Here is a 24,924-nt window from a genome sequence, read left to right on the forward strand (position 1 = left end):
CTGGGTCCCTGGCTTGGCACTCCTGATACTTCTCAAGCTTCACCCCACTGGCCTGCTCGGTCCCTAGCTTGGCACTCCCGATACTTCTCAAGCTTCACCCTACTGGCCTGCTGGGTCCCTAGCTTGGCACTCCCGATACTTCTCATGCTTCACCCCTCTGGCCTGCTGGGTCCCTAGTTTGGCACTCCCGATATATATATATTTGGCATATCTGTTTCAAACTAGCTACGACTAAGGCTATTGCTGAAACGCGTCAGTTTATTGTTTTAGTGTCACTCTGATGCTGTACCAATAAATGAGACACTTCAAGGATTACAGTCTTGCCAGCTCTTCTTACTATTATTCAGAAACCAACTTCTCCCAGAGTTTTGAAGTCCTTGTCCCCTTCCCTCCATCGCTTTGGGGCTTTTACGCCTGATGACCTCCTCAACCCCACTACTCTGCCCCTCTACTGTTGTCCTGTAATGACATGGAAGACCAGCGAGAGGAACCACAGAGCTCTGTGGAGGACTGGGAGATTAGACCTCTCGGCTCTTCTTACTATTGTTGCATTGGAGTGTGTTGGGATACATCGAGCCTCGCACCTGTGAGTGGACCGGGTGTATGGATTGGGTTGTCCCCTGCAGAGAGCGCTGTTACCTTTTTTTTTGTTTTCCATGTTGGTTTCTGAAAAATACTTTTTACCCAACATTTGTCCTGCATCAGACTGGATACAAGTAAAGCAGAAAGACAGAGAACACTGGCCTCCTACATATGTCCAGGAGTGCCGACCACAGCCAGTACCTCTATAAACCCGGGCAACAGATATATAAAGGCCGAAAGAGGCTTTGTCTGTATCAGGAGCACAGTGGTCGTAAGTGATGACACAGGGCAAGTAGAAGATACAGACAACTTCCACTACCAGAAAAAACAACAGCGACTCTAATAATAGATTCATAATATTACATCTTCAACTTATAACAAAAAAAAGCATTTGGTAGTCACCAAGAAGATGATGGAGCTGCTGACAGGAGAGGTGAGGAGGATTCTGGGAATTCTGGGACATTATCCAGTAACAGACAAGGGATGTGTCTGGATGGTGACTGTATCATTGTGTGTGTCAGGTTCCTATAAGGTGTCAGGATGTCACTGTCTATTTCTCCATGGAGGACTTGGAGTATTTATTAAGATTTTTTTTTTTTTTTGCATTAGTACATGTCCCGTCCCCCTTCCCCGTACTTTGTTTGTCAATCCCTAGCTTCCAAAAATGGGCAGAACTGATTTTCAATATTCTCCTCCTATTGACTTTGCATTAATGTTTGCATCCTAATATTGTGAAAACGAAAACCGTCCAGATAATTCTCCACCATTCATCTATAGAGAAACCCACATAGATCACATGAATGAGGATGGAGGAGGACCGGAGTCACATGACTGAGAAGATACTAAACCTCACCCTGGAGATCATCTACCTGCTGACCGGAGAGGTGAGGAGGATTCTGGGAGGTCACATGACATCACTCTTATCTCTATTAATAAAACACAGACCTGACCGGAGAGGTGAGGAGGATTCTGGGAGGTCACATGACATCACTCTTATCTCTATTAATAAAACACAGACCTGACCGGAGAGGTGAGGAGGATTCTGGGTTTCTAATATAATATTCCTATTGGTTCTCCAATACAGAGATTTCCTCTTGTGAAGTCAGGTGACCATGTGATCATCACAGTGCCTCCATGTGACTCCCTAAAACCTGAGAGACACAACATGGAGAAGATTCTAGAAGTCACCAAGAAGATGATGGAGCTGCTGACAGGAGAGGTGAGGAGGATTCTGGGAATTCTGGGACATTATCCAGTAACAGACAAGGGATGTGTCTGGATGGTGACTGTATCATTGTGTGTGTCAGGTTCCTATAAGGTGTCAGGATGTCACTGTCTATTTCTCCATGGAGGAGTGGGAGTATTTAGAAGGACACAAGGATCTCTACAAGGACGTCATGATGGACAATCAGCCGCCCCTCACATCACCGGGTAAGAGGAGACTTTATTGTAAAGGAGAGAGCAGTACGGAGGGTCCACCTAGATCCCCCATCATCTGATAAACACATAGAAACAATGTATTCAGTCAGTGTGTGTGTTTCCTACAGATGGATCCAGTAATGGAAACCCACCAGAGAGATGTCCCCGTCCTCTGTATTCCCGGGATTCCACACAGGAAGATCACACCATCCCTCACCATCATCAGGTAGGTGAGCAACAGTTATTGGTAGTTATGAGTTATATAAGCATTAGTGTTACAATGAATATATATATATTCCTCCCCTACCCAACACATTGGGTCCAACACCACACTCAATACTCTCCTCCTTTTGCCCAGTTACCACAGATGAAGTTGATAAACTCCTCTCCATGGCCCACCTCACTACCTGTCCCCTCTCAATTACTGCGACCACCTTCCCACTCTACCCTCAACTCCCTAACCCACATCTTCAACCTCTCCCTCTCCTCCGGCACCTTTCCTTCCCCGCTCAAACATGCACTGGTTACCCCCATACTCAAAAAACCCTCATTAGACCCCACCTGTTTGAATAACCCATCTCCCTGCTCCCGTTTGCCTCCAAGCTCATTGAACGCCTTGTCCATGACCGAATGAGTCGCTACCTCACTGACAACCTTCTCGACCCCCTACAGTCCGGCTTCCGCCCACAACATTCTACTGAAACTGCCCTACTAAAACTCACCAATGACCTACTAACTGCTAAAACCAATGGTCACTACTCCATACTCATACTCCTAAACCTCTCTGCTGCCTTTGACACAGTTGACCACCTGCTCCTCCTCACCAAATTACACTCCCTTGGCCTCCGTGATTCTGCATTATCCTGGTTCTCCTCCTACCTATCTCAGCACACTTTCAGTATCACAACTCCATCTCCTCTGCTCCCCTTCCTCTTTCTGTTGGGGTACCCCAAGGCTCCGTCCTTGGGCCTCTCCTATTCTCACTCTATACCTCTTCCCTGGGCCAGTTGATAACCTCCCATGGCTTCCAATACCACCTCTATGCCGATGACACCCAGATCTATCTCTCCACTCCTCAACTCACCCCCTCCATCTCCTCACGGATCTCAAACTTACTGAATGACATATCGGTATGGAGGTCACACCACTTCCTCAAACTCAATCTTTCTAAAACTGAGCTTGTTATATTTCCTCCTTCATGGTCCCCCCCGTGATTTCACCATTAATATCAACAACACAACCATTGGTCCCTCCACACATGCCAGAGTCCTGGGTGTAATCCTTGACTCTGACCTCTCCTTCAACCCCCATATCCAATCACTGGCTAAATCCTGCCGCCTTAACCTCCGCAACATCTCCAGAATTCTACCCTTCCTGACTAATGACACCACAAAGCAATTTATTCACTCCTTGATTATTTCCCGCCTCGACTACTGCAACTCTCTCCTTAATGGCCGATCCTTACACAGGCTCTCCCCCCTTCAGTCTATTATGAATGCTGCTGTAGACTAATACACCTCACTAATTGATCTGTGACTGCTGCCCCTCTCTGCCAATCCCTTCACTGGCTTCCCCTACCCCACTGTGTAAAATTCAAAATGCTAACCATAACATACAAGGCCATTCACAACATCATCTACATCACCAACCTCATCTGCAGATATCGCCCAAATCGTCTCCTCCGCTCCTCCCAGGACCTCCTGCTCTCTAGCTCACTTGTTACCTCCTCCCATGCTCGCCTTCAGGACTTCTCCAGAGCCTCTCCCATCCTCTGGAACTCCCTGCCCCGGTATGTCCGATCAGCCCCTAACCTGTCCACCTCCAGGACTTCTCCAGAGCCTCTCCCATCCTCTGGAACTCCCTGCCCCTGGTACATCCAATCAGCCCCTAACCTGTCCACCTTCAGGACTTCTCCAGAGCCTCTCCCATCCTCTGGAACTACCTGCCCCAGTATGTTCCAATCAGCCCCTAACCTGTCCACTGAAAACTCATTTATTCAGAGAAGCTTACCCCACACCCACCTAACAACTATCCACGAGCCACCCCCATCAAATCATTCTCTGCAGCTATTACCTTTTGTACCACCACCCCCTCCCTTTAGAATGTAAGCTCTACGAGCCGGGCCCTCCTGTACCTTTTGTATTGAACTGTACTGTAATTGTGTTGTCCCCCCTATACATTGTAAAGCGCTGCGTAAACTGTTGGCGCTATATAAATCGTGAATAATATATATATATATATATATATATATATAGATATAGATATAGATAGATAGATATATATCTAAATCTAGATCTAGATATATATCTATCTATATATATATCTATATATATAGATATATATATATCTATTTGATGGGTACTTATGGGTGGCACTGATGGGTACTTATAGGTGGCACTGATGGGTACTTATAGGTGGCACTGATGGGTACTAGGCACTGATGGGTGGGCTCGGATGGACACTGATGGGTGGCACTGTTGACAGTGCTCCACCTATCGCCGCGATGCGCGCCCCCCACAGGCGCGCGGCGGCTGTTATCCTGAAGGACGTCATATGACGCCCAGTCAGGATAACTGAACCACCGCCCGGCCGTCAATCTGCTGTAGGCCGGGCGGGAAGTGGTTAAAGAAGAACATAAAGAGGAGGATGAGGAGTATGGTGTGATGAAGGAGTTTTCAGAAGGACACAAGGATGTCACAATGGAGCCACCTAATAGCACCATCCCACCAGAGAGATGTCCCCGTCCTCTGTATTCCCGGGATTCCACACAGGAAGGTCACACCATCCCTCACCATCATCAGGTAGATGAGGAACAATCACTGATAGTATTATTAGGATCTGTACATTATCTGCATTGTTACAATTGATGTCATTTTTATTCTATATTCAGAGTGGAAACCTGAGAAATTCTAATGTTGATGCTCAAGAAGAGATTAAAAAGGTGGATGAGCAGTATAGGGCGATGAAGGAGTTTTTTGAAGGGAACGTGGATCTGTATAAGGATTTCATGATGGGGCAACATAATATCAGAAACCCACCAAAGAGATGTCCCCGTCCTCTGTATTCCCGGGATTCCACACAGGAAGATCACACCATCCCTCACCATCATCAGGTAGATGAGGAACAATCACTGATAGTATCATTAGGATCTGTACATTATCTGCATGGTTACAATTGATGTCATTTTTATTATATATTCAGAGTGGAAACCTGAGAGATTCTCCAGTTGAGGTTAAAGAAGAGATAAAAGAGAAGGATGATGAAGATGGGGTGACGGAGAAGTCAGAGTTTCCAAAAGGACACAAAGATCTGTACCAGGACACCATGGTGGAGTCATCCATCTACAGGAACCCACCAGAGAGATGTCCCCGTCCTCTGTATTCCCGGGATTCCACACAGGAAGGTCTCACCGTCCCTCACCATCATCAGGTAGATGAGGAACAATCACTGATAGCATCATTAGGATCTGTACATTATCTGCATGAGGAGGACAGGGTGATGGAGGATTCGGCGTTCCCAATAGGACACAAAGATCTGCATCAGGACACCACGGTGGAGTCATCCATCTACACAGACCCACCAGAAAGACCAAGACATTCCATATCTGAAGATCACAACTACGCAAGACTTTATCAGGTAGATGATGAATGATATTTGGTAGTTATGATTTATACACAAGCATGTTTCCTACAATGAATGTCGTAGAAGAATCCAGACCACTGTGTGCTTTAAAAAAATATTGAACCCATATATGTGGCACGAAGAGTATAGTGTTAAACAGTTTACATTTCTGAATATACGGTATTTATACCATTTGATCATTTATGCAAAGAAGCTGATTAACATATGACACACCCCTCAATAATATCAGCCAAACCCACTTATCTCGCCCTCTGGATCTCCAAAACTCTACATTTCCAGAATACATTTCTCAGCCATAACAGGCTCACTTGGTGCAAGGTAACCTGGGGTCTCTCTTACTAGTTCCCACATAGCAAACTTTACCTTTCATACATCCACAAATGCCCTGTGTGTGTGTTGATTTTTCTATTTGTTTTAAAGGGGGCTTAGTGGGATCCCAGCTCAGTAGTACCCCTACTCAGCAGATCCCCAGTAGAGTTGAGGGAATGGTTTGGCCCCTTTTCACGAACATCCGAATTATCGGGGCGTACGACCGATGGCTCATGCCGCTGAACAACCACAATGCACTGCGCCACCGTACAGTGCGTTGGTAGCCCTGGTTGGCTGAAGCAATGAAAGCTTTGCCCAATCAACATAGCACTGTCAAAGCCATGATTGGACACTGATGATGACAGTATCCAATCATGGCTCATTGATCATAGTCCTGCCCCACGCTATAAAAATATTCTTTCCATAGTGACCATTTGTAGTGTGATATCAGTGTGGAGAGAGAGAGAACAGGGCTCTGTTCAGTTCTATTAGACAGTTAGTGTGCTGTTCTGATTTTATTGTCAGTAGAATATCAGTTTAGTGTGAATCTAGGGATAGTTCAGTGTGAGTGACCATTCATCTTTACATTAGTGTAAATCTAGTGATCGTTCAGTTAGTGTGAGTGTAGTTTGACCACCGTTCATTTTTACATTAGTGTCAGTTTATTTTGTCAGGGCAGGTTTCCTGCAGTATATTTCTGTACGTTACTGCACATTTACCGCAGTATATTTCTGTGTGTTACTGCACGTTTACCGCAGTACATTTCAGTGCGTTACTGCACGTTTACCGCAGTACATTTCAGTGCGTTGGTGCACATTTACTGCAGTAAATTTCTGTGCGTTTCTGCATGTTTACCGCAGTATATTTCTGTGCGTTACTGCACGTTTACCACAGTATATTTGTACGTTTCTGCACGTTTACCGTAGTATATTTCTATGCGTTGGTGCACATTTAGCACAGTATATTGCAGTGCATTACTGCACGTTTAACGCAGTATATTTCAGTGCATTACTGCACGTTTACCGCAGTATATTTCAGTGCGTTACTGCACGTTTACCGCAGTATATTTCAGTGCGTTACTGCACGTTTACCGCAGTACATTTCAGTGCGTTACTGCACATTTGACACAGTATATTTCTGTGCGTTACTGCACATTTAGGGCAGTATATTTCAATGTGTTGGTGCACATTTACCACAGTATATTGCAGTGCATTACTGCACGTTTAACGCAGTACATTTCAGTGCATTACTGCACGTTTACCGCAGTACATTTCAGTGCGTTACTGCACGTTTACCGCAGTATATTTCAGTGCGTTACTGCACGTTTACCGCAGTATATTTCAGTGCGTTACTGCACGTTTACCGCAGTATATTTCTATGCTTTACTGCGCATTTAACACAGTATATTTCTGTGCATCACTGCACGTTTACCGCAGTATATTTCAGTACGTTACTGCACATTTAACGCAGTATATTTCTGTGCGTTACTGCACGTTTACCGCAGTATATTTCAGTACGTTACTGCACATTTAACGCAGTATATTTCTGTGCGTTACTTCACATTTAACGCAGTATACTTCAGTGTGTTGGTGCACATTTACCACAGTATATTGCAGTGCATTAGTGCACGTTTACCGCAGTAAATTTCTGTGTGTTACTGCACATTTAAGGCAGTATATTTCAGTGCGTTGGTGCACATTTAAGGCAGTATATTTCAGTGCGTTGGTGCACATTTAAGGCAGTATATTTCAGTGCGTTGGTGCACATTTAAGGCAGTATATTTCAGTGTGTTGGTGCACATTTACCACAGTACATTTCGGTGTGTTACTGCACGTTTAACGCAGTATATTTCAGTGCATTGGTGCAGTTTTACTGCAGTATATTACAGTGTATCAGTGGTGTGTGTCTGTGTAGTGAGTACTCCAAGTTAAAGTGCACCGAACAGCACTTTCCATTGATTAAAGTGCATCCACATACACATTTTGCCTTCTCTATTACATTTCAGTAATAAGCTTCCCCTGGCTTACTAAACCATCCTCATCCTCTATCACCCAAGCAGAGACTAGTGCGCAGTCCACCACAGCTGCCAGAGTGGCTTACTCTGCCTCATAGTCCACCACCAACACCCAAAGATCAATTTTTCCACACCTGTTATTTCTATCCAAAGTCTGCAAAAGAGACACCAGAATTTATCCAAAAAAATCTTGAATCTTGATCCCAGTGCACTACGTTGTGGCCTCATCATACAGACTGGCTCCTCAAGCCGTTGTTTATAAAATAAAGAAAGCTTTCAGGGAAATTGTCATTATTTTGGCTTTAGAAATGTCATTATTGCTGCAGCAGGTTCTATACATGGTACAGATGTGCCACTTTACAGGTAGACCCCCCCAGGCACTATATTTAAAGCAATTAAAAATTTTTATAGTTATTTCTCATTTTTATGGTTTCACTTTAAGCATCAGTAAATCACTGCTCATTTAAAGATAATGTTTTTTACAAACTTTTTTTTTTTCATTCATACATGTCCCCCAGGGCAGTACCCAGAAAACCATTGTATGCCCAATTACTTACCGTTTGGGTCCCATAGACTTCACTGGGGTTCGTCATTTGGTTCCGAACGTTTGTGATGTTCGAAAGTTCTGCCGTGAACCAAACTGTGGGTCGTTCGGCCCATCTGTAATCCCCAGCTCAATAGTACCCCTGTTCAGCAGATCCCCAGTTCATTGGTACCCCCATTCAGCAGATCCCCAGCTTATTAGTACTCTCATTAAGCAGATCCCCCGCTCAGTAGTAACCCCCAGCTCTGCTGATCTCCTCTGGTTTGCTGATCCTCCTCTCTCACCTGCCATGCTGCACACCACACGTGACATATGCTATTTTCTTCTGCTCCGGTCCCCCCAGCCTTGCTGATCCTCTGCCACTTAGTCCTCTCTCCCTGGTCCCCACTCACCTTCTTCTATAGCGTTCTCACATTCCACACCAAGTGAGCCGTCTCCTAGTTGCTCTACCTTCCTGCTACTGCACGCTGCACATCAGATGAACCGTATGGACGTCTTTCCAGTTGGCTTGTTGGTTTCCCAGTGCATTCTGGGATATCTTATATCTGCAATACCTCCAAAACAAAGCAAAGCTAACTCTGAATAAAAGCCCCTCAAAAGATGCAGGTGCTGTTAGCGAGCGTTGTCTTAGACTTCTTTGGAGGATGTGGAGACGCTTTGAAGCACCAAGAAAGCAACATGGGGGATAACTTTAGAAGCAAAGCAAACACAACGTGTGATCAGGACTGTAAGGTAACCATTAGTGGGAGGGGTAAATGAGGCCTTATTATGGAACCTTACTTCCCTGAATATTAGAACGGCTGTTCTTTTTCTATGAACCTGTTTTTATGTCAAGCATTCCCTCTGATGAGCTGCCCTCCTGGCAATTTGTCCCTGTGTTTTTTTATCTGTTGATCATGTGAGGTTGTTGGTCTATTTCTTCCTCTCGGGTAGTCCTATAGTTCCACCAGTTTTGATGGGTTTTTGGTTTCACAGCCTCTCTCTGGTTGAGGCTTAATGTTCCTTCAGGTGGAGTCATCCCCTTTGGCAGTGGTCTGTCCAGGTCTGAGTGTAGGCAGGTGGAGGCTGCAGTATATCCTCCAACCTGAAGGTGGCACTATGCTTTTTCTTCAGGCTGGCAAGAGCCTATTGAGGACTACTTGTCCCCAGCTATGGGCTACAGGCAGCCATCTTGGGAAGGACATCGGTCCTATTGGATATAGAACCAACAATTGAAATTGTGCTAATGCACCATCCACATGAGTTGACCTCTACCCCCCCAAATAAATGTGAAGATACGCTTGTGTAGCATAGGCAGTTCATGAAAAGTTCATAAGGAGATCATAAAAATCCCATAGGAAGGGTGTTGTACTTTTAATAGGCAGCTCCACCTGAGACAGGAATGAATCTCTGAAAGTCACAGTGCAGCATCAAATCAATGGGTTTATTACGATTAAAAAGCCAAATGCAAACTTATGGAAATATAAAATCAAACGGCACATTGGATGGAAGCCTGTCCACCAGAAGAGCCGCTTTTGACAGCACATAGCGTGTTGTCAGTGAGGAAACCAAATCCCATGTTCCGGGAACTGAGCAGAGCCACTGTGGGGACACAAGGCAGAATGTGACGTCACACCTGGGGCGGGTTGGTTGCTATAGTAACTTGTTTCGGAACTCCCATTGGCTCCTCTCTCAGACCAGCTGGTTTGAGAAAGCAGCCAATAGGAGTCCAATGTGGGCTGCAGATAAGCTCTGTAGGTTTTCATTTGGCTTTTTAATCTTAATAAACTTATTGATGCTGCATTTAGTTGGCGCCCCCCTTGTGTTCCTAATGGATACTGAAATCCTATGAAATTTGAGCGGCCATCTTGACTCAGAATTCCATAAATAGTGGGATTCTGCGTCATTCTGGGTGTCTGGAGTAAGGTTTATTCTCTATGACCTTCCATTGGTTTTTGTCAGCTTCCCCTGTCTTGTAGGGAGCTTTGTCTCTACTGGAGACCACATCACCTAGGTGTTGCAAGACCTTCACCTCCGAGAAGAATTTGGGAATCCTCACTGTGATAGGACTTCTCTTGTCTTGTAGGGCAGGGCGCTTTGTCTCCTCTGGTTCAGATTTGGGGGTTATTCTTTCTGATAGTTCCCAGTCCCTTTTGGGCCTACCACTGGCTGTTGTCCACCCCTTCATTGGACTGCTTTTGGACGTCCTGGTTGTCTCTGAATTCCTGCATCCCTCAATGGACAAGAAATAAAGTAATCCTTTTTGTACTGACCATAAAATCTGATTCTTGGAGTCTATTGAGGGACACAGGTCCCAAACATTTTGTGTTTTTTTTTTTTTTTTTAGCTCATTCCATTGGTACTGCTTTTCCACAAAACTAAGGCATGCTGGGTACTGGAGGGGTTATATAGGGGATTGCTTACAATTTTTCTGTTTGCAAGGACCTCAACCTCCTGTAGTAGGCAGCATAACCTGACTGTTTCCATAAAAGTCCAAAAACCTATTAATTCGATGCCATTCTGTTTGGTTTAGGGTAAAAAACTGACTTTCCTAAACGTTGAGGGTGAAGTAGAAGAGACGTATGTGAGAGATGATCAGCATTATACGGAGGAGGCTGGAATGACGAGGACGTTCATAGAGGAGGACACTCCTACAGAGATCGGCACAGGTGACCCATAATATATTCTTCTCTAATCTCTGCTCTGTTACTGCATGCTGATTGGTCCAGGGAACAAAAGCCCTTTGAATGAAGAGGGGAAGAGTCCCAGCTGGTTGGGACATCCGCAGACGCAGAGATGTCCTTCTTCCAGCAGACTTATAGCTAAATGTTACCATAAAACTCTATTAACAGTCTTGTTGGGATGTAAAGCCTAGGCTTTTGGTTGCGTAAAGGGTGTGTAGAAGTGATCTGGGAGGAGGACCAAATGCCCTTTTACTGGAGAGGGGGGAGAGTCCCAGCTGGTTGCGTCATCCACAGAGATGTTCCTCTTTTTCCAGCAGACTTTTATAGCTAAATGTTACCATAAAACTCTACTCAACCACAAGCCTAGGCTTTACAACTCAACAAGAAAAACAGAAATGGAAGGCGCGCACACCTAGTGCATTACCAGAGATAATTAAATAATAAAACATTTTTGTATAAAAGTGGGTACTCAGTATATCTTTTGAAAATTAAAATATTTGGAAAGTAAAAGTGGGTACTCACAAAAGGCCATAAACACAGTGCATGGACATGCACAGAACATGGGGTACAGCTAACGCGTTTCGGGGGCACACCCCCCTTCCTCAGAGCTAGGCTTTACATCTCAACAAGACTGTTGATAAAGGTTGTGTAGAAGTGATCTGGGACCAAAGGACCTTTGACTGAAGAGGGGGGAGAGTCCCAGCTGGTTGGGACATCCACAGAGAACATCTGCTCACTCATATCTACCTGATCCAGATGGAATCTTGATGGAAGTGAACTAACCCTCTCATATCTATTGATGATGTTTTTATATTTTTCCAGGACACGCCATGGAGAAACCCTCAAAGGATCGTCTCACTTTATCTCCAGGTTGTAGAATGGAAGATGAGGACATCACAGGAGATTGTGGAGGAGAAAAGACAATGAGCTCCACTATGGATGGTGGACTTCACAGTGTGGATAGACCATGGAATCCCTCTGACTCTGAGCAACCTCGTACTGTGAGGGATGGTGCCGGAATTCAGGGAGAGTATACATTTTCCTGTCCTCAATGTGGGGGAAGTCTCAGCTTTGGTTTAGGTCATTTTATACATCGGGGATCTCACAAGAAGGGTGGAATGCTTTCCTGTTCTGAGTGTGGGAAACGTATCTTCTATAAAGTACAACTGGTCCGACATCAGCGGTCTTACACGGGCGAGAAGTCGTGTTTCTGCCCTGAGTGCGGGAAATGTTTTGTTTATAAAGCACAACTGGTCAGACATCAGAGATCTCACACAGGGGAGAAGCCGTGCTTGTGCTTTGAGTGCGGGAAATGTTTTCTTTCTAGATCAAAACTAAACATACATTCTAGACTCCACACGGGGGCGAAGCCGTATTCCTGCCCTGAGTGCAAGAAACGTTATACACGGAAATCAGAACTTGTTTCACATCAAAGATTTCATAGAGGTGAGAAGCCGTATTCCTGCCCCGAGTGCGGGAAATGTTTTTCAACCAAATTCGTACTTTTTCTACATCAAAGACATCACACGGGAGTGAAGCCGTATTCCTGTCGCAAGTGTGGAACGTCTTTTATAAGCAAATTAGCACTTGTTGCACATCGTAGGCATTACAAGGGGGAGAAGCCGTTTTGCTGCCCTAAGTGTAGCAAACTTTTTTCAACGAAATGCTCGCTTTTTCGTCATCAGAGTGCGGACACGGGCGAGAACCCGTACATCTGCTCTAAGTGTGGGAAATTTTTTTCACACAAGTGCAGTCTTGAGGAGCATCAGAGGTGTCACATGGAGTCTGACTCTGAGCAACCTCGTACTGTGGGGGATGGTGCCGGAATTCGGGAGAAGACATTCCCCTGTCCTGAATGCGGGAAAAGTTTTAGCTCTGATTTAGGTCTTTTCTTTCATAAGTCACAGCTTCACAGTCGTCGGAGAATGCACACGGGTGAGAAGCCGCACGTCTGCCCCGAGTGCGGAAAATGTTATAAAAAGAAATCACATCTTAATGATCATATAAAAAGACACACGGGGGAGAAGCCGTACGGCTGCTCCGAGTGCGGGAAACGTTTTTCACAAAAGCACAGCCTTAATGTGCATCAGAGATCTCACACAGGGGAGAAGCCGTATTGCTGTCCTGAGTGTGGAAAAAGTTTTTCATGTAAGGCTGAGGCTAATAGACATTGTACTGTACGCCGTACGTCGAGACTGAAAGCGGATCTTGTCAGACATCAAAGATCTCACACGGGGGAGAAGCCGTACTCCTGCCCTGAGTGCGGGAAATGTTTCTCACAGAAGTTTTCTCTTATCAAACATGAGAGAACCCACACAACCTTCTAGTAGTATTACCCTGTTTCCCCGAAAATAAGACCTAGCGTGATTGTCGGTGATGGCTGCAATATAAGCCGTACCCCCCAAATAAGCCCTACCCTGTTTCCCTGAAAATAAGCCCTACCCTGAAAATAAGACCTACAAGGACTTTAACTAGGGCTTATTTGGGGGGTAGGTCTTATATTGCAGCCATCACCGACAATCACGCTAGGTCTTATTTTCGGGGAAACAGGGTAGTTTCCCGAGTGCAGGAAAAGTCTTCTATATGAATCATATTTTGCTGTACATCTTATTTTCTGTTATAAAACATATCAAATAAAAATGTTGGGCGGTACGAAAACCCCCATATTGGAAAGTAGACACCCCGATGTGACTTAATTCTTTTTTTTTTGCCACAATTTTTTAGAAATGTAAAAAAAACATGATGGTGATGAGGAGGTTCAAACACAGAGCGTGGCAATTTGTATGCGGGGGTGGGGGGTGGGGGTGCATTATCTACACGGCGAAAGTGTGCAGAGCGCTCCCAGTGCAAATGCTGGTGTGTACAGGTGGCGGGGAAGGGGTCACAAATACAAATCCCCAGCAAGTGGCTGGGGGGGGGGTTCGGAATCCCCCCCCCTCTCCTAGCACCCTAAGGAGGAGATGAAGGGGTCAATGTGCAGGATAAGGGAGTTTAAGGGGTTAATATAATATATGGTCACATAAAGAGACAGACTAATAATCAGGTGTACAGAAGGTGGGGGGGGGGGGGTTAAAGGGTTAAAAAAAAAAGATGTAGTTCATAAAAACCAATGATTGGTTGAGCAGTTGCTTTATAAGATTCATTCATAAGATACTCCCAGATTCCTCTCTTCCCGGTGTTGGTGTAAAGGGGAGGGCTCTATAATCGGCACAATAATATGTTTACGGGTGTGATAACTTTGATTGTCCATCAGAGCAATTACAAGATACAGAGCCACTCGGATAGACTCGGTACACTGCAAGGTAGAGAGCCGTTTTGTCAGGAACTATAAATCAGGCTGAAACAGAAGTGCATTAAAAAAAATCACACTCTTTAATAAAATGGTACAAACAGTGGAAACGTAGTCAAAACATAGCTGCAAGGTACAGAGCCACTCGGATCGACTTGGTACACTGCAAGGTACAGAGCCACTCAGATCGACTTGGTAAACTGCAAGGTAGAGAGCCGTTTGTCAGGAACTATGAATCAGGCTGAAACAGAAGTGCATTAAAAAAATCACACTCTTTAATAAAATGGTACAAACAGTGGAAACGTAGTCAAAATCTAGCTGTAAAGTACAGAGCCACTTGGATTAACTCTGTACACTGCAAGGTACAGAGCCATTAGGATCGTCTCGGTACAGTGCAAGGTACAGAGCCACTCTGACCGTCTCGGTACAATGCCTCTAGCCAGTGCAGAGGTTGCCCCATGGTGCTTTACCCACTAGTGTTTATAAATGTCATTGGGTAAAGATCCTTCTTCCAAGCCACCATTTAAGGATGTACTGTGGTAATAAAGGGGTTTGGACTTTTATTCCATATAGAGTGTATGACAATGAAAGCTCAGGATGAAAACCCTAAAGCCTTCTTTACGTATACCAAGTCATATACTATGCATGAAAAATATTCACAATATCACTCAACGTTAGATATTTATAGGTCCGAATCGCACATTCCACCTGAAGCTGGCCACCATCCCAATCAGCTGCAGCCCAGGAATTCCCCACCCTACAGCCACAGATAACTAAGGGGCAGAGATGAGGGTGACATCATAGCCACATGGTCATATCTGGTCAACAACGTTCAAATATCACCATGTGGCATCTGCCAGCATCCCCGCTCCTTTGTTTAGTGCTGATTGGGCTGGTGGCCTGCTTTCAGATAGGGGCTTCCTGTGGGTGAAGGCCAAACTTGGTTCCACTTGAGCCTCAGCTCAACACTGGTTATAAGTCACAAGTTTAATGGCATACCAGTCTTATGCCCCATACACACGGTCGGACTTTGTTCGGACATTCCGACAATAAAATCCTAGGATTTTTCCCGACAGATGTTGGCTCAAACTTGTCTTGCATACACACGGTCACACAAAGTTGTCGGAAAATCCGATCATTCTGAACGCGGTGACGTAAAACACGTACGTCGGGACTATAAACGGGGCAGTGGCCAATAGCTTTCATCTCTTTATTTATTCTGAGCATGCATGGCACTTTGTCCGTCGGATTTGTGTACACACGATCGTAATTTCCGACAACGGATTTTGTTGTCGGAAAATTTGATATCCTGCTCTCAAACTTTGTGTATCGGAAAATCCGATGGAAATTGTGTGATGGAGCCTACACACGGTCGGAATTTCCGACAATAAGGTCCTATCACACATTTTCCGTCAGAAAATCCGACCGTGTGTACAGGGCATTAGTCCGTAGGGTTCAATATTGAGTTGGCCCACCTTTTGCAGCTATAACAGCTTCAACTCTTCTGGGAAGGCTGTCCACAAGGTTGAATCTGAATCTCCGAATATCGAAAAATTTCATCTAAATTTTGATTCAGAACGAAACGAGCTGCACGTGTCTACTGGGCAAAGGCCTGGGTTTGAGGCCTAGCTTGTGTAGGCTGGGGATGGAGGAGCCATGGAGGACCTCCGGATGTCTTGAGGGGCCAAGAAGCTTGGATGTGAAGCTTGGGCCTCACTGGAGTATGGTGCCATCTCCCCAGGATGTTGGTAGCCGATTTAATGATTTGCAGTCGAGAGCTACAGTTGCAGAATGCCAGGTCAGCTTCAAGGTTCTCTATCTGTGAAGACTGTAGGTACTTTTGTTTCCCCTTTTATGGACTCTGCTTGTTCATGGGGGCCCTCATCCTCCTTACCTGGAGTTTTGAGTGAGAGTCAATAAACTCCCATTGTGACTGGCACCTATCTGCACACCTTGCACCATTACTGCCAAAGACTATACCCAGAGGTTAAATGCTAGCCTACCCTGTCTCATAGGGTCCCACTAACTTTTGGTGGCCCGGGGGTGCAACACTGTTTACACCATGCAGACCATCCAGGACTTGGCCGGCAGTGTGTTGGTCCACTTTTAGCCATATCCGGTACTGTCTCTTTACATACCCTGTTTCCCCGAAAATAAGACCTAGCGTGATTGTCGGTGATGGCTGCAATATAAGCCCTACCCCCCAAATAAGCCCTACACTGTTTCCCCGAAAATAAGCCCTACCCTGAAAATAAGACCTACAAGGACTTTAACTAGGGCTTATTTGGGGGGTAGGGCTTATATTGCAGCCATCACCGACAATCACGCTAGGTCTTATTTTCGGGGAAACTGGGTAGACACAGCAGGGTAGCAGATGAGGGTAGATGTAGGCCCACAGCATATCAGCACTGTTACTACTTTTTGGTAAAATCATCTTTAAGTACAACACAGGATCCGGAAGAAGTCTCTGAGAAGCTATCGGTCTAGTTTCCCTCTTTGGATGTATCTGTTACATCCAGAGCGTGAAGCGGTTACTACTGTATGTACCCCTTACTCATTTATGTGGGAGGGCGGTATCTGGGGCCCCCCCATTATTAATAAAGGGTGCTTCAATGTACCAATATGCCCCCCGCCTGCAGACCCCCAACAAACACTGGGCCAAGGTTCTTGGGAAGAGGCCCTTGTCTTCATCAACATGGGATCAAGGTGCTTTGGTTGAGAGCATGTGACCTGGTATGGTATGTTTCCTGGCCAGCTAGTCTGCATGCTCAGATATCAGTCTGGTATGAATATTTTTGGGTGACCCCACACTTATTTTTTTTTTAATTTATTATTATGTTTTCCCGTTAAAATTCAGACCTGAAGGGCCTGGTGTGAATTGACAGCCAGCTAGGTCTAGTTAAAGTGGAGTTCCACCCACTTTTACAACTCTTCAGCATCCCTCACTAATCTGTGCACTGTAAACGAATTGGATATATATATTTTTTTTCTCAGCACCTACTGTATATCTGCTGTATTCATTTTTCACTTCCTCCTCCCTGGCTGCGGCCCATCGCATCATTTCCTGTTTGCAATGCCTTCTGGGAAGGGGCGGCAACTTCCTCTGACACTGCCGTTGCTATGGAAACCTGACCTGAAACCTATTACACTGCTTGTGCTGCACTGAGCATGTGCGAGATCTGCAAGGATGAGATCCAGGAAGAAATACAGTCTGGCTTCAGATGCCCACACTTAAGATGGCCACGGCCTGCTGTAAGTTTATAAAATAACAAACTACTGCTATAAACTAACAAAACAGACCTTAGTTTACAGACTAACTTTACTAGAATACATTAAGCTTGTGTATTATAGGGGGATTTTTATTTAAAAAGTATAATTTCGTCCGGAACACCACTTTAACCAACTGGTTACCCCGTGTCCCTTAACACATCTTATACCTGGGTCGCAAAAAACTTCAAAAAGAACTTTGCCAGCAGAGTCAGTCTTCAGGACCTCAGAAGCCAAATCAAGGGTCAGGCTGGGCAGCAGGCAGTCAAGCTGGGCAACAGGTGGGGAGTCAGCAGTGTTATGCTGGGAAACAGGCAGAGAGTCTGGGGAGTCAGGCTGGGCAGCAGGGCAGAGAATCAGCAAAGTAAGGCTGGGCAGCAGGGGTAAAGTCAGTGAAATTCAGATGGGCGGCAGGTTGAGTAAACAGGCTGAGCAGAGAGCAAAATTGGCAGAATTAAGCAGATCAGGAAGCAGAGAGTCAGTGAAGTCCGGCTGGGCTGAGGGCAAAGAGTCAGTGGAGTCAGGCTGGGCAGCAGGGTCAGGTTGGGGAGCAGGTGCAGAGGCGTCCCCAGCCTGGGGCAACAGGGGGCACTGACCCCCCCAATATCATACTGTGCCCCCCCAACAGGGCCGGACTGATCGCTTTGGATCTATGCTGGTGCGTGCCTGCAGTGCAGCGCTCCCCTCCCCTCCCTCCTTCCACTCACAGGCACAACGGGAGACCGCTGTGTCACGGAGCTGTGAAATCATGTTCTGCCGTGCTATGACAAAAGTCCCGCCCCCTCCTAGACCAGCTCGTGTGATAGATCAGCTTGTGTGATAGACAGAACACTGCATCTAGGAGGAGGGCGGGACCTTTGTCATAGCGCGGCAGAACATGATTTCACAGCTCCGTGACACTGTGCTGAGGCTGCAATGATTGTGAGGCTGTCATGCGGGCACAGAGACTACAATGAGGGCACGGTAAGGCGGCAATGGAATGGGCACAGTGAGACTGCTATGAGGGCATGGTGAGGCTGCAATGAGGGCACAGTAGGGCAGCAATGATGGGCACGATGAGACTGCAATGAGGGCACGGTGAGGCTGCAATGAGATGGGCACAGTAAGGCTGCAATGAGGGCACAGTAAGGTTGCAAAGAGATGGGCACAGTAAGGCGGCAATGATGGGCATGTGAAGCTGCAATGAGGGCACAGTAAGGCAGCAATGATGGGCACAGTAAGGCTGCAATGAGGGCAGAGTAAGGCGGCAATGATGGTTGTTCTCCGGAACCTCAGTCCCTCTGACGCACTGTAAGGCACAGCAGTCCATAGCAGCTATGGCATGTCGTTTTTGAAGTGGCCCATCCAAACTGGCAAAAGGGAGAGAGACAGAGAGCCCCGAACCCAGCCTTCTCCCCTTTTTTTATTACTGGTGAGTAGCCTGGATCCAAAAAGCCCAGGAACCAAAGCACACACATTAACTCTCCCCCCCCCCAAGCCAGGGCCAGCCACGGCCAACCACTAACTATCTAATGCACCTGTAGGCAACCTTCCTACAATCACTGATTGGTTACTAGGGGTGGAATCAGTGGTGTCATGGGTCTTGCAAAACAACATGGGAAGATTTCTATCATGGTAGAGAGTTCTTTTCAAGCAACATTTGCCTACGTGACAAATGAAAGGCTAGCTACAACATTAATTTGGCCAAATCAACTGAATGTAAATCTCTCCGCTCATCTCTAGCAGAAATATGCCCTCACCGGCCACTTAATTAGATACACCTTGCCACTAGGGTGACCATGTTTCCAAACTGCCATTCAGGGACAATTTTGCAAAGGACCGGGGGGGTTGTGTTGAATGTAGTCTCCGGGTTGACGGGATTTCGGCGGCGGGTGATTGGCTGGTTTTAGCACTTGTATCATCTCAACATCGTGCTTGACATGTATTTCTATTACTACATTAAGTATAGACCTCCCTCAGTACATACCCCCCTCTCCACTAAGTACAACCCCCCCCCCCCACAGTACTGACCCCCTCCCCCTCCCCCTCCACTTGTGCTTGTAGAGAAGTAGAGGTCGAGAAATGTGCTGTGGGGGGGGCTTTTTACCTTTTTCCTGATCACTGTCCCTGTCCCCCTCCTCAGTCCATCTATATACATATAATAAAATAGGCTTAACAACAGACCTCAGATCGGAGAACAGCACGGGGGGGGGGGGACCAGAGAACAGCACGGGGGGGGGACCGGAGAACAGTACAGGGGGGGGGGACCGGAGAACAGGACAGGGGGGGGACCAGAGAACAGCACAGGGGGGGACCGGAGAAAGGCACGGGGGGGGGGACCGGAGAACAGCACGGGGGGACCAGAGAACAGCACGGGGGGCCGGAGAACAGCACGGGGGGGACCGGAGAACAGCACGGGGGGGGGCCGGAGAACAGCACGGGGGGGGGGCGGAGAAAGGCACAGAGGGGTGCCGGAGAACAGAATAGGGGGGGACCGGAGAACAGAATCGGGGGGGACCGGAGAACAGCACAGGGGGGGGGACCGGAGAACAGCACAGGGGGGGGGACCGGAGAACAGCACAGGGGGGGGAACCGGAGAACAGCACAGGGGGGGACCAGAGAACAGCACAGGGGGGGAACCGGAGATCAGCACGGGGGGGGGAACCGGAGATCAGCACGCGGGGGGGAGGGGGGACCGGAGAACAGCACAGGGGGGGACCGGAGAACAGCACAGGGGGGGACCGGAGAACAGCACAGGGGGGACCAGAGAACAGCACGGGGGGGGGACCAGAGAACAGCACGGGGGGGAACCGGAGATCAGCACGCGGGGGGGAGGGGGGACCGGAGATCAGCACGGGGGGGACCGGAGAACAGCACAGGGGGGGGACCGGGGAACAGCACGGGGGGGACCGGAGAACAGCACAGGGGGGGACTGGAGAACAGCACGGGGGGGGGCCGGAGAACAGCACGGGGGGGGGCGGAGAAAGGCACAGAGGGGTGCCGGAGAACAGAATAGGGGGGGACCGGAGAACAGAATCGGGGGGGACCGGAGAACAGCACAGGGGGGGGGACCGGAGAACAGCACAGGGGGGGGGACCGGAGAACAGCACAGGGGGGGGAACCGGAGAACAGCACAGGGGGGGACCAGAGAACAGCACAGGGGGGGAACCGGAGATCAGCACGGGGGGGGGAACCGGAGATCAGCACGCGGGGGGGAGGGGGGACCGGAGAACAGCACAGGGGGGGACCGGAGAACAGCACAGGGGGGGACCGGAGAACAGCACAGGGGGGACCAGAGAACAGCACGGGGGGGGACCAGAGAACAGCACGGGGGGGAACCGGAGATCAGCACGCGGGGGGGAGGGGGGACCGGAGATCAGCACGGGGGGGACCGGAGAACAGCACAGGGGGGGGACCGGGGAACAGCACGGGGGGGACCGGAGAACAGCACAGGGGGGGACTGGAGAACAGCAGACTTGGGGGACTGAAGAAGAGTACAGGTGGGACCAGAGGACAGCAGGGGGTTGAAGAAGGGGGGTGGGGTGGGAGAGACCAGAGAAGTTGCTGGGGAAGATCACAGAGGGGCCAGGAGAGCGTTGAGGGACCTGTAGGCAGCAGAAGGAAACAGTATAGGAGGGGCGGCATATAGAGGAACTGATGCCCTCCATGTTCTTGCAGCCACTGAATGCCCGCTTTTCCTCCTTTACCACTTGCAGGCATTCAGTGGCTGCAAGAACATGGAGGGCATCAGTTCTTCTATATGTCGCCCCTCCTATACAGGTTTAGAGGGAAGCTGCATGGGCCCCCTGGAGTATGAGGCTGGGTTGCAATGGCGACCCCTGTAGTTACACCGCTGCAGTGGAGAAAAAAAAAATTCTGGCAGGTTGAAGGAGCAATGAATGGAATGCTGGCAAGATTCTGAGGCTGTGATAGTTGCAGATGAGAGATGGGCATGAAAGGCTGAGGATGAAGGAGGGGGGGGGGGCTGCTGCAGGTGTAGTGAGGGCCAAACAAGTAGTGGGAGAGAAGAGACAGTGAACAGCTGGACAGAAGGGCCGGGTGTGAGGAGTTATCATGTGTGCAGTGATGAGGGAAACATCTTCAGCTCTGAGGGGTTCATGCTGGGAACTGTAGTTCTTCACTTTTGGGGTGCAGTTTCTTCTGCATGCCGCTGCCTGGCTGGACTCAAGAACATGCAGGGAAGAGGTGGGTGGAGCTAAACAGTAGGCGCGGAGGAGGAAGTTAAATCTCCTCCGCTGTAATTGGTCTCTGCCTCTCTCCTGCTCATGACATCACTGGTTGCTACACGCCAAGCGGGCGGTGGGTAGCAACCAGTTTGGGCACTGAGCCAGCGGCATTGATGAATTAAGTAAAAAGGGTCTCTGCTAGCTAGGGGTCCACCATAGGCTGAGACATTGAGAGACAGAGATGATGCAAAGGCTATTTTAGGGGGCATTAGATTGACCCAGGGCAATTCCGGGACACTGCATTGTCCCGGAATGAGGGTGCCCGGGACCCGGGACAGACCTATTAATTGCGGGATTGTCCCGGGCAATTCGGGACATGTGGGCACCCTAGTACCGGGTTGGACCTCCTTTGCCTTCAGAACTGCCTTCATTCTTGGTGGCATAGATTCAACAAGGTGTTGGAAACGTTCCTCAGAGATTTTGCTCCATAGTGATATGATATCATCACGCAGTTGCTGCAGATTTGTCGGCTGCACATCCATGATGTGAATCTCTCATTCCACCACATCCCAAAGGTGCTCTATTGGATGAGATGTGGTGAGTGTGGAGGACATTGGAGTACAGGGACCTCATTGTCCAGTGGTGAGATGATTGGAGCTTTGTGACATGGTGCATTATCCTGCTGGAAGGAGCCATCAGAAGATGGGGACACTGTAGTCATAAAGGGATGGACATGGTCAGCAACAATACTCAGGTAGGCTGTGGCATTTAAACAATGCTCAGTTGGTACTAAGGGGTCCAAAGTGTGCCACGAAAATATCCCCCACACCATTACACCACCACCACCAGCCTGAACCGGTGATACAAGGCAGGATGGATCCATGCGCCAAATTCTGACCCGACCATCTGAATGTCGAAGCTGAAATCCAGACTCATCAGACCAGGCAACCTTTTTCCAATCTTCTATTGTCCAATTTTGGTGATCCTGTTCCAATTGTAGCCTCAGTTTCCTGTTCTTATCTGACAGGGGTGGCACCCGGTGTGGTCTTCTGCTGCTGTAGTCCATCGGCTTTAAGGTTCAATGTGCTCAGAGATGGTATTCTGCATACCTTGGGTATGTAACGAGTAACGAGTGGTTATGTTGCCTTTCTATCATCTGGAACCAGTCTGCCCATTCTCCTCAACAAGACATATTCCTCCACACAACTGCCACTCACTGGATATTTTCTCTTTTTCCCACTATTCTCTGTAACCCAGAGAGATGGTTGTACGTGAAAATCCCAGAAATACTCAGACCAGCCCGTCTGCCACCAACCATGCCACGTTCAAAGTCACTTAACCCCTTCCCGACCGGCGCACGCCGATGTACGTCGGCAGAATGGCACGGCTGCGCAAATCGACGTACCCGTACGTCCATTTGAATTCCCCGCCTCGCCATTGCGCGCGCGCCGGCCGGGAGCTCCGTGAGTCGGGTCGCAAGTCCCGCGGACTCGATCGCCACGGGGATACCCGCGATCGCCTCACGGAGAGGATGAACGGGGAGATGCTGATGTAAACAAGCATCTCCCCGTTCTGCCTAGTGACAAGTGTCACTGATCTCTGCTCCCCGTCATCGGGAGCAGAGATCAGTGACGTGTCACAGCTAGCCCATCCCCCCTACAGTTAGTAATCACTCCCCAGTACTGACTTATCCCCTCCCCGCCCCCTAGTGGTTAACCCCTTCACTGCCAGTGTCATTTACACAGGAATCAGGGCATTTTTAATCGCACTGATCGCTGTATAAATGACAATGGTCCCAAAAATGTGTCAACAATGTTTGACATGTCCGCCAGTCACAATAAAAATCGCTGATCGCCGCCATTCCTGGTAAAAAAAAAAAATTAATAAAAATGCCATAAAACTATCCCCTATTTTGTAAATGCAATAACTTTTGCGCAAACCAATCAATAAACGCTTATTGCGATTTTTTTTTTTACCAAAAATATGTAGAAGAATAAATATCAGCCTAAACTGAGGAAAAAAAATGTTTTTTTATTTTTGGGGGATATTTATTATAGCAAAATGTAAAAAATAATGCTTTTTTTTTTTTTCCAAATTGTCGCTCTTATTTTGTTTATAGCGCAAAAAATAAAAATCGCAGAGGCGATCGAATACCACCAAAAGAAAGCTCTATTTGTGGGGAAAAAAAGGGACGTCAATTTTGTTTCGGAGCCACGTCGCACGACCGCGCAATTGTCAGTCGAAGCGACGCAGTGCCGAATCGCAAAAAAAGTGCTCTGGTCGGGAAGGGGGTAAAATCTTCCGGGGCTGAAGCGGTTAAATTCCCTTTCTTCTCCATTCTGATGCTCGGTTTGAACTTCAGCAAGTCGTCTTCAGCCCGGGTTCACACTATATCGGGCTGCGGATCGCACAGGAGCGCTGTGCGTCCCTGTTCCCCGTTTCAGGGACGAATCAGGGCCGATTCTATGCCTGAATTCGGCCCCGAAACGGAGCCAAAGACGCACAGCGTTTTTGTGCAGTGCGCTCCGCAGCCGCCCCGGAGATATGTGAACCCGCTCCATAGGGAGCCAGTCACATTCTCCTGCTATGCAAATTAGATGTGCGGGAACGCACATCTAATTCGCATAGGTGTGAACCCGGGCTTACCACATTCAGATGCTTAAATGAGTTGCTGCCATGCGATTGGCTGATTAGCAATTTGTGTTTACCAAGCAATCGAACAGGTGTACCTAATAAAGTGTCTGGTAAGTGTATTTATACCCACCTTGGTGGGAATGGAGGCGACCCCCCCAAGCATAAGAATATACACACACATAGCACAAGGCCGTGTTCACACTACGAGGTGTTTCTCTGGGCTGCAGTTCCTATGAGCTCCACAAGATGGGGATCTCACTTCTACCCAGACAGGAAGTCTCTATGGTAGACAGGAAGTGATGTCAGGTACAGACAGGAAGTTCCGGGTGAGAGGTGAGTCAGACCGAAGCTGAGAGAAGACGTTGCGTGGAGCTGGAGGGAGAGGAGGTAATAAG

General features: G+C 47.7%; 2 protein-coding genes across 2 annotated transcripts in view; one reads left to right on the forward strand and one right to left on the reverse strand.

The window, feature by feature from the left end:
- Nucleotides 1-24,924, reverse strand: part of LOC141104988 (uncharacterized) — a 443,832-nt gene that overhangs the window by 220,100 nt on the left and 198,808 nt on the right. The window lies entirely within an intron of this gene.
- Nucleotides 1-24,924, forward strand: part of LOC141105458 (uncharacterized) — a 60,449-nt gene that overhangs the window by 16,463 nt on the left and 19,062 nt on the right. The window contains 4 exon segments of the mRNA XM_073595312.1: nucleotides 5,300-5,430; nucleotides 11,023-11,158; nucleotides 11,996-12,129; nucleotides 12,373-13,499. Coding sequence (XP_073451413.1) covers nucleotides 5,300-5,430; nucleotides 11,023-11,158; nucleotides 11,996-12,129; nucleotides 12,373-13,499 — 1,528 coding nt within the window.

Source organism: Aquarana catesbeiana, linkage group LG08 (genome assembly GCF_042186555.1).
Source record: "Aquarana catesbeiana isolate 2022-GZ linkage group LG08, ASM4218655v1, whole genome shotgun sequence".
NCBI lineage: Eukaryota > Metazoa > Chordata > Amphibia > Anura > Ranidae > Aquarana > Aquarana catesbeiana.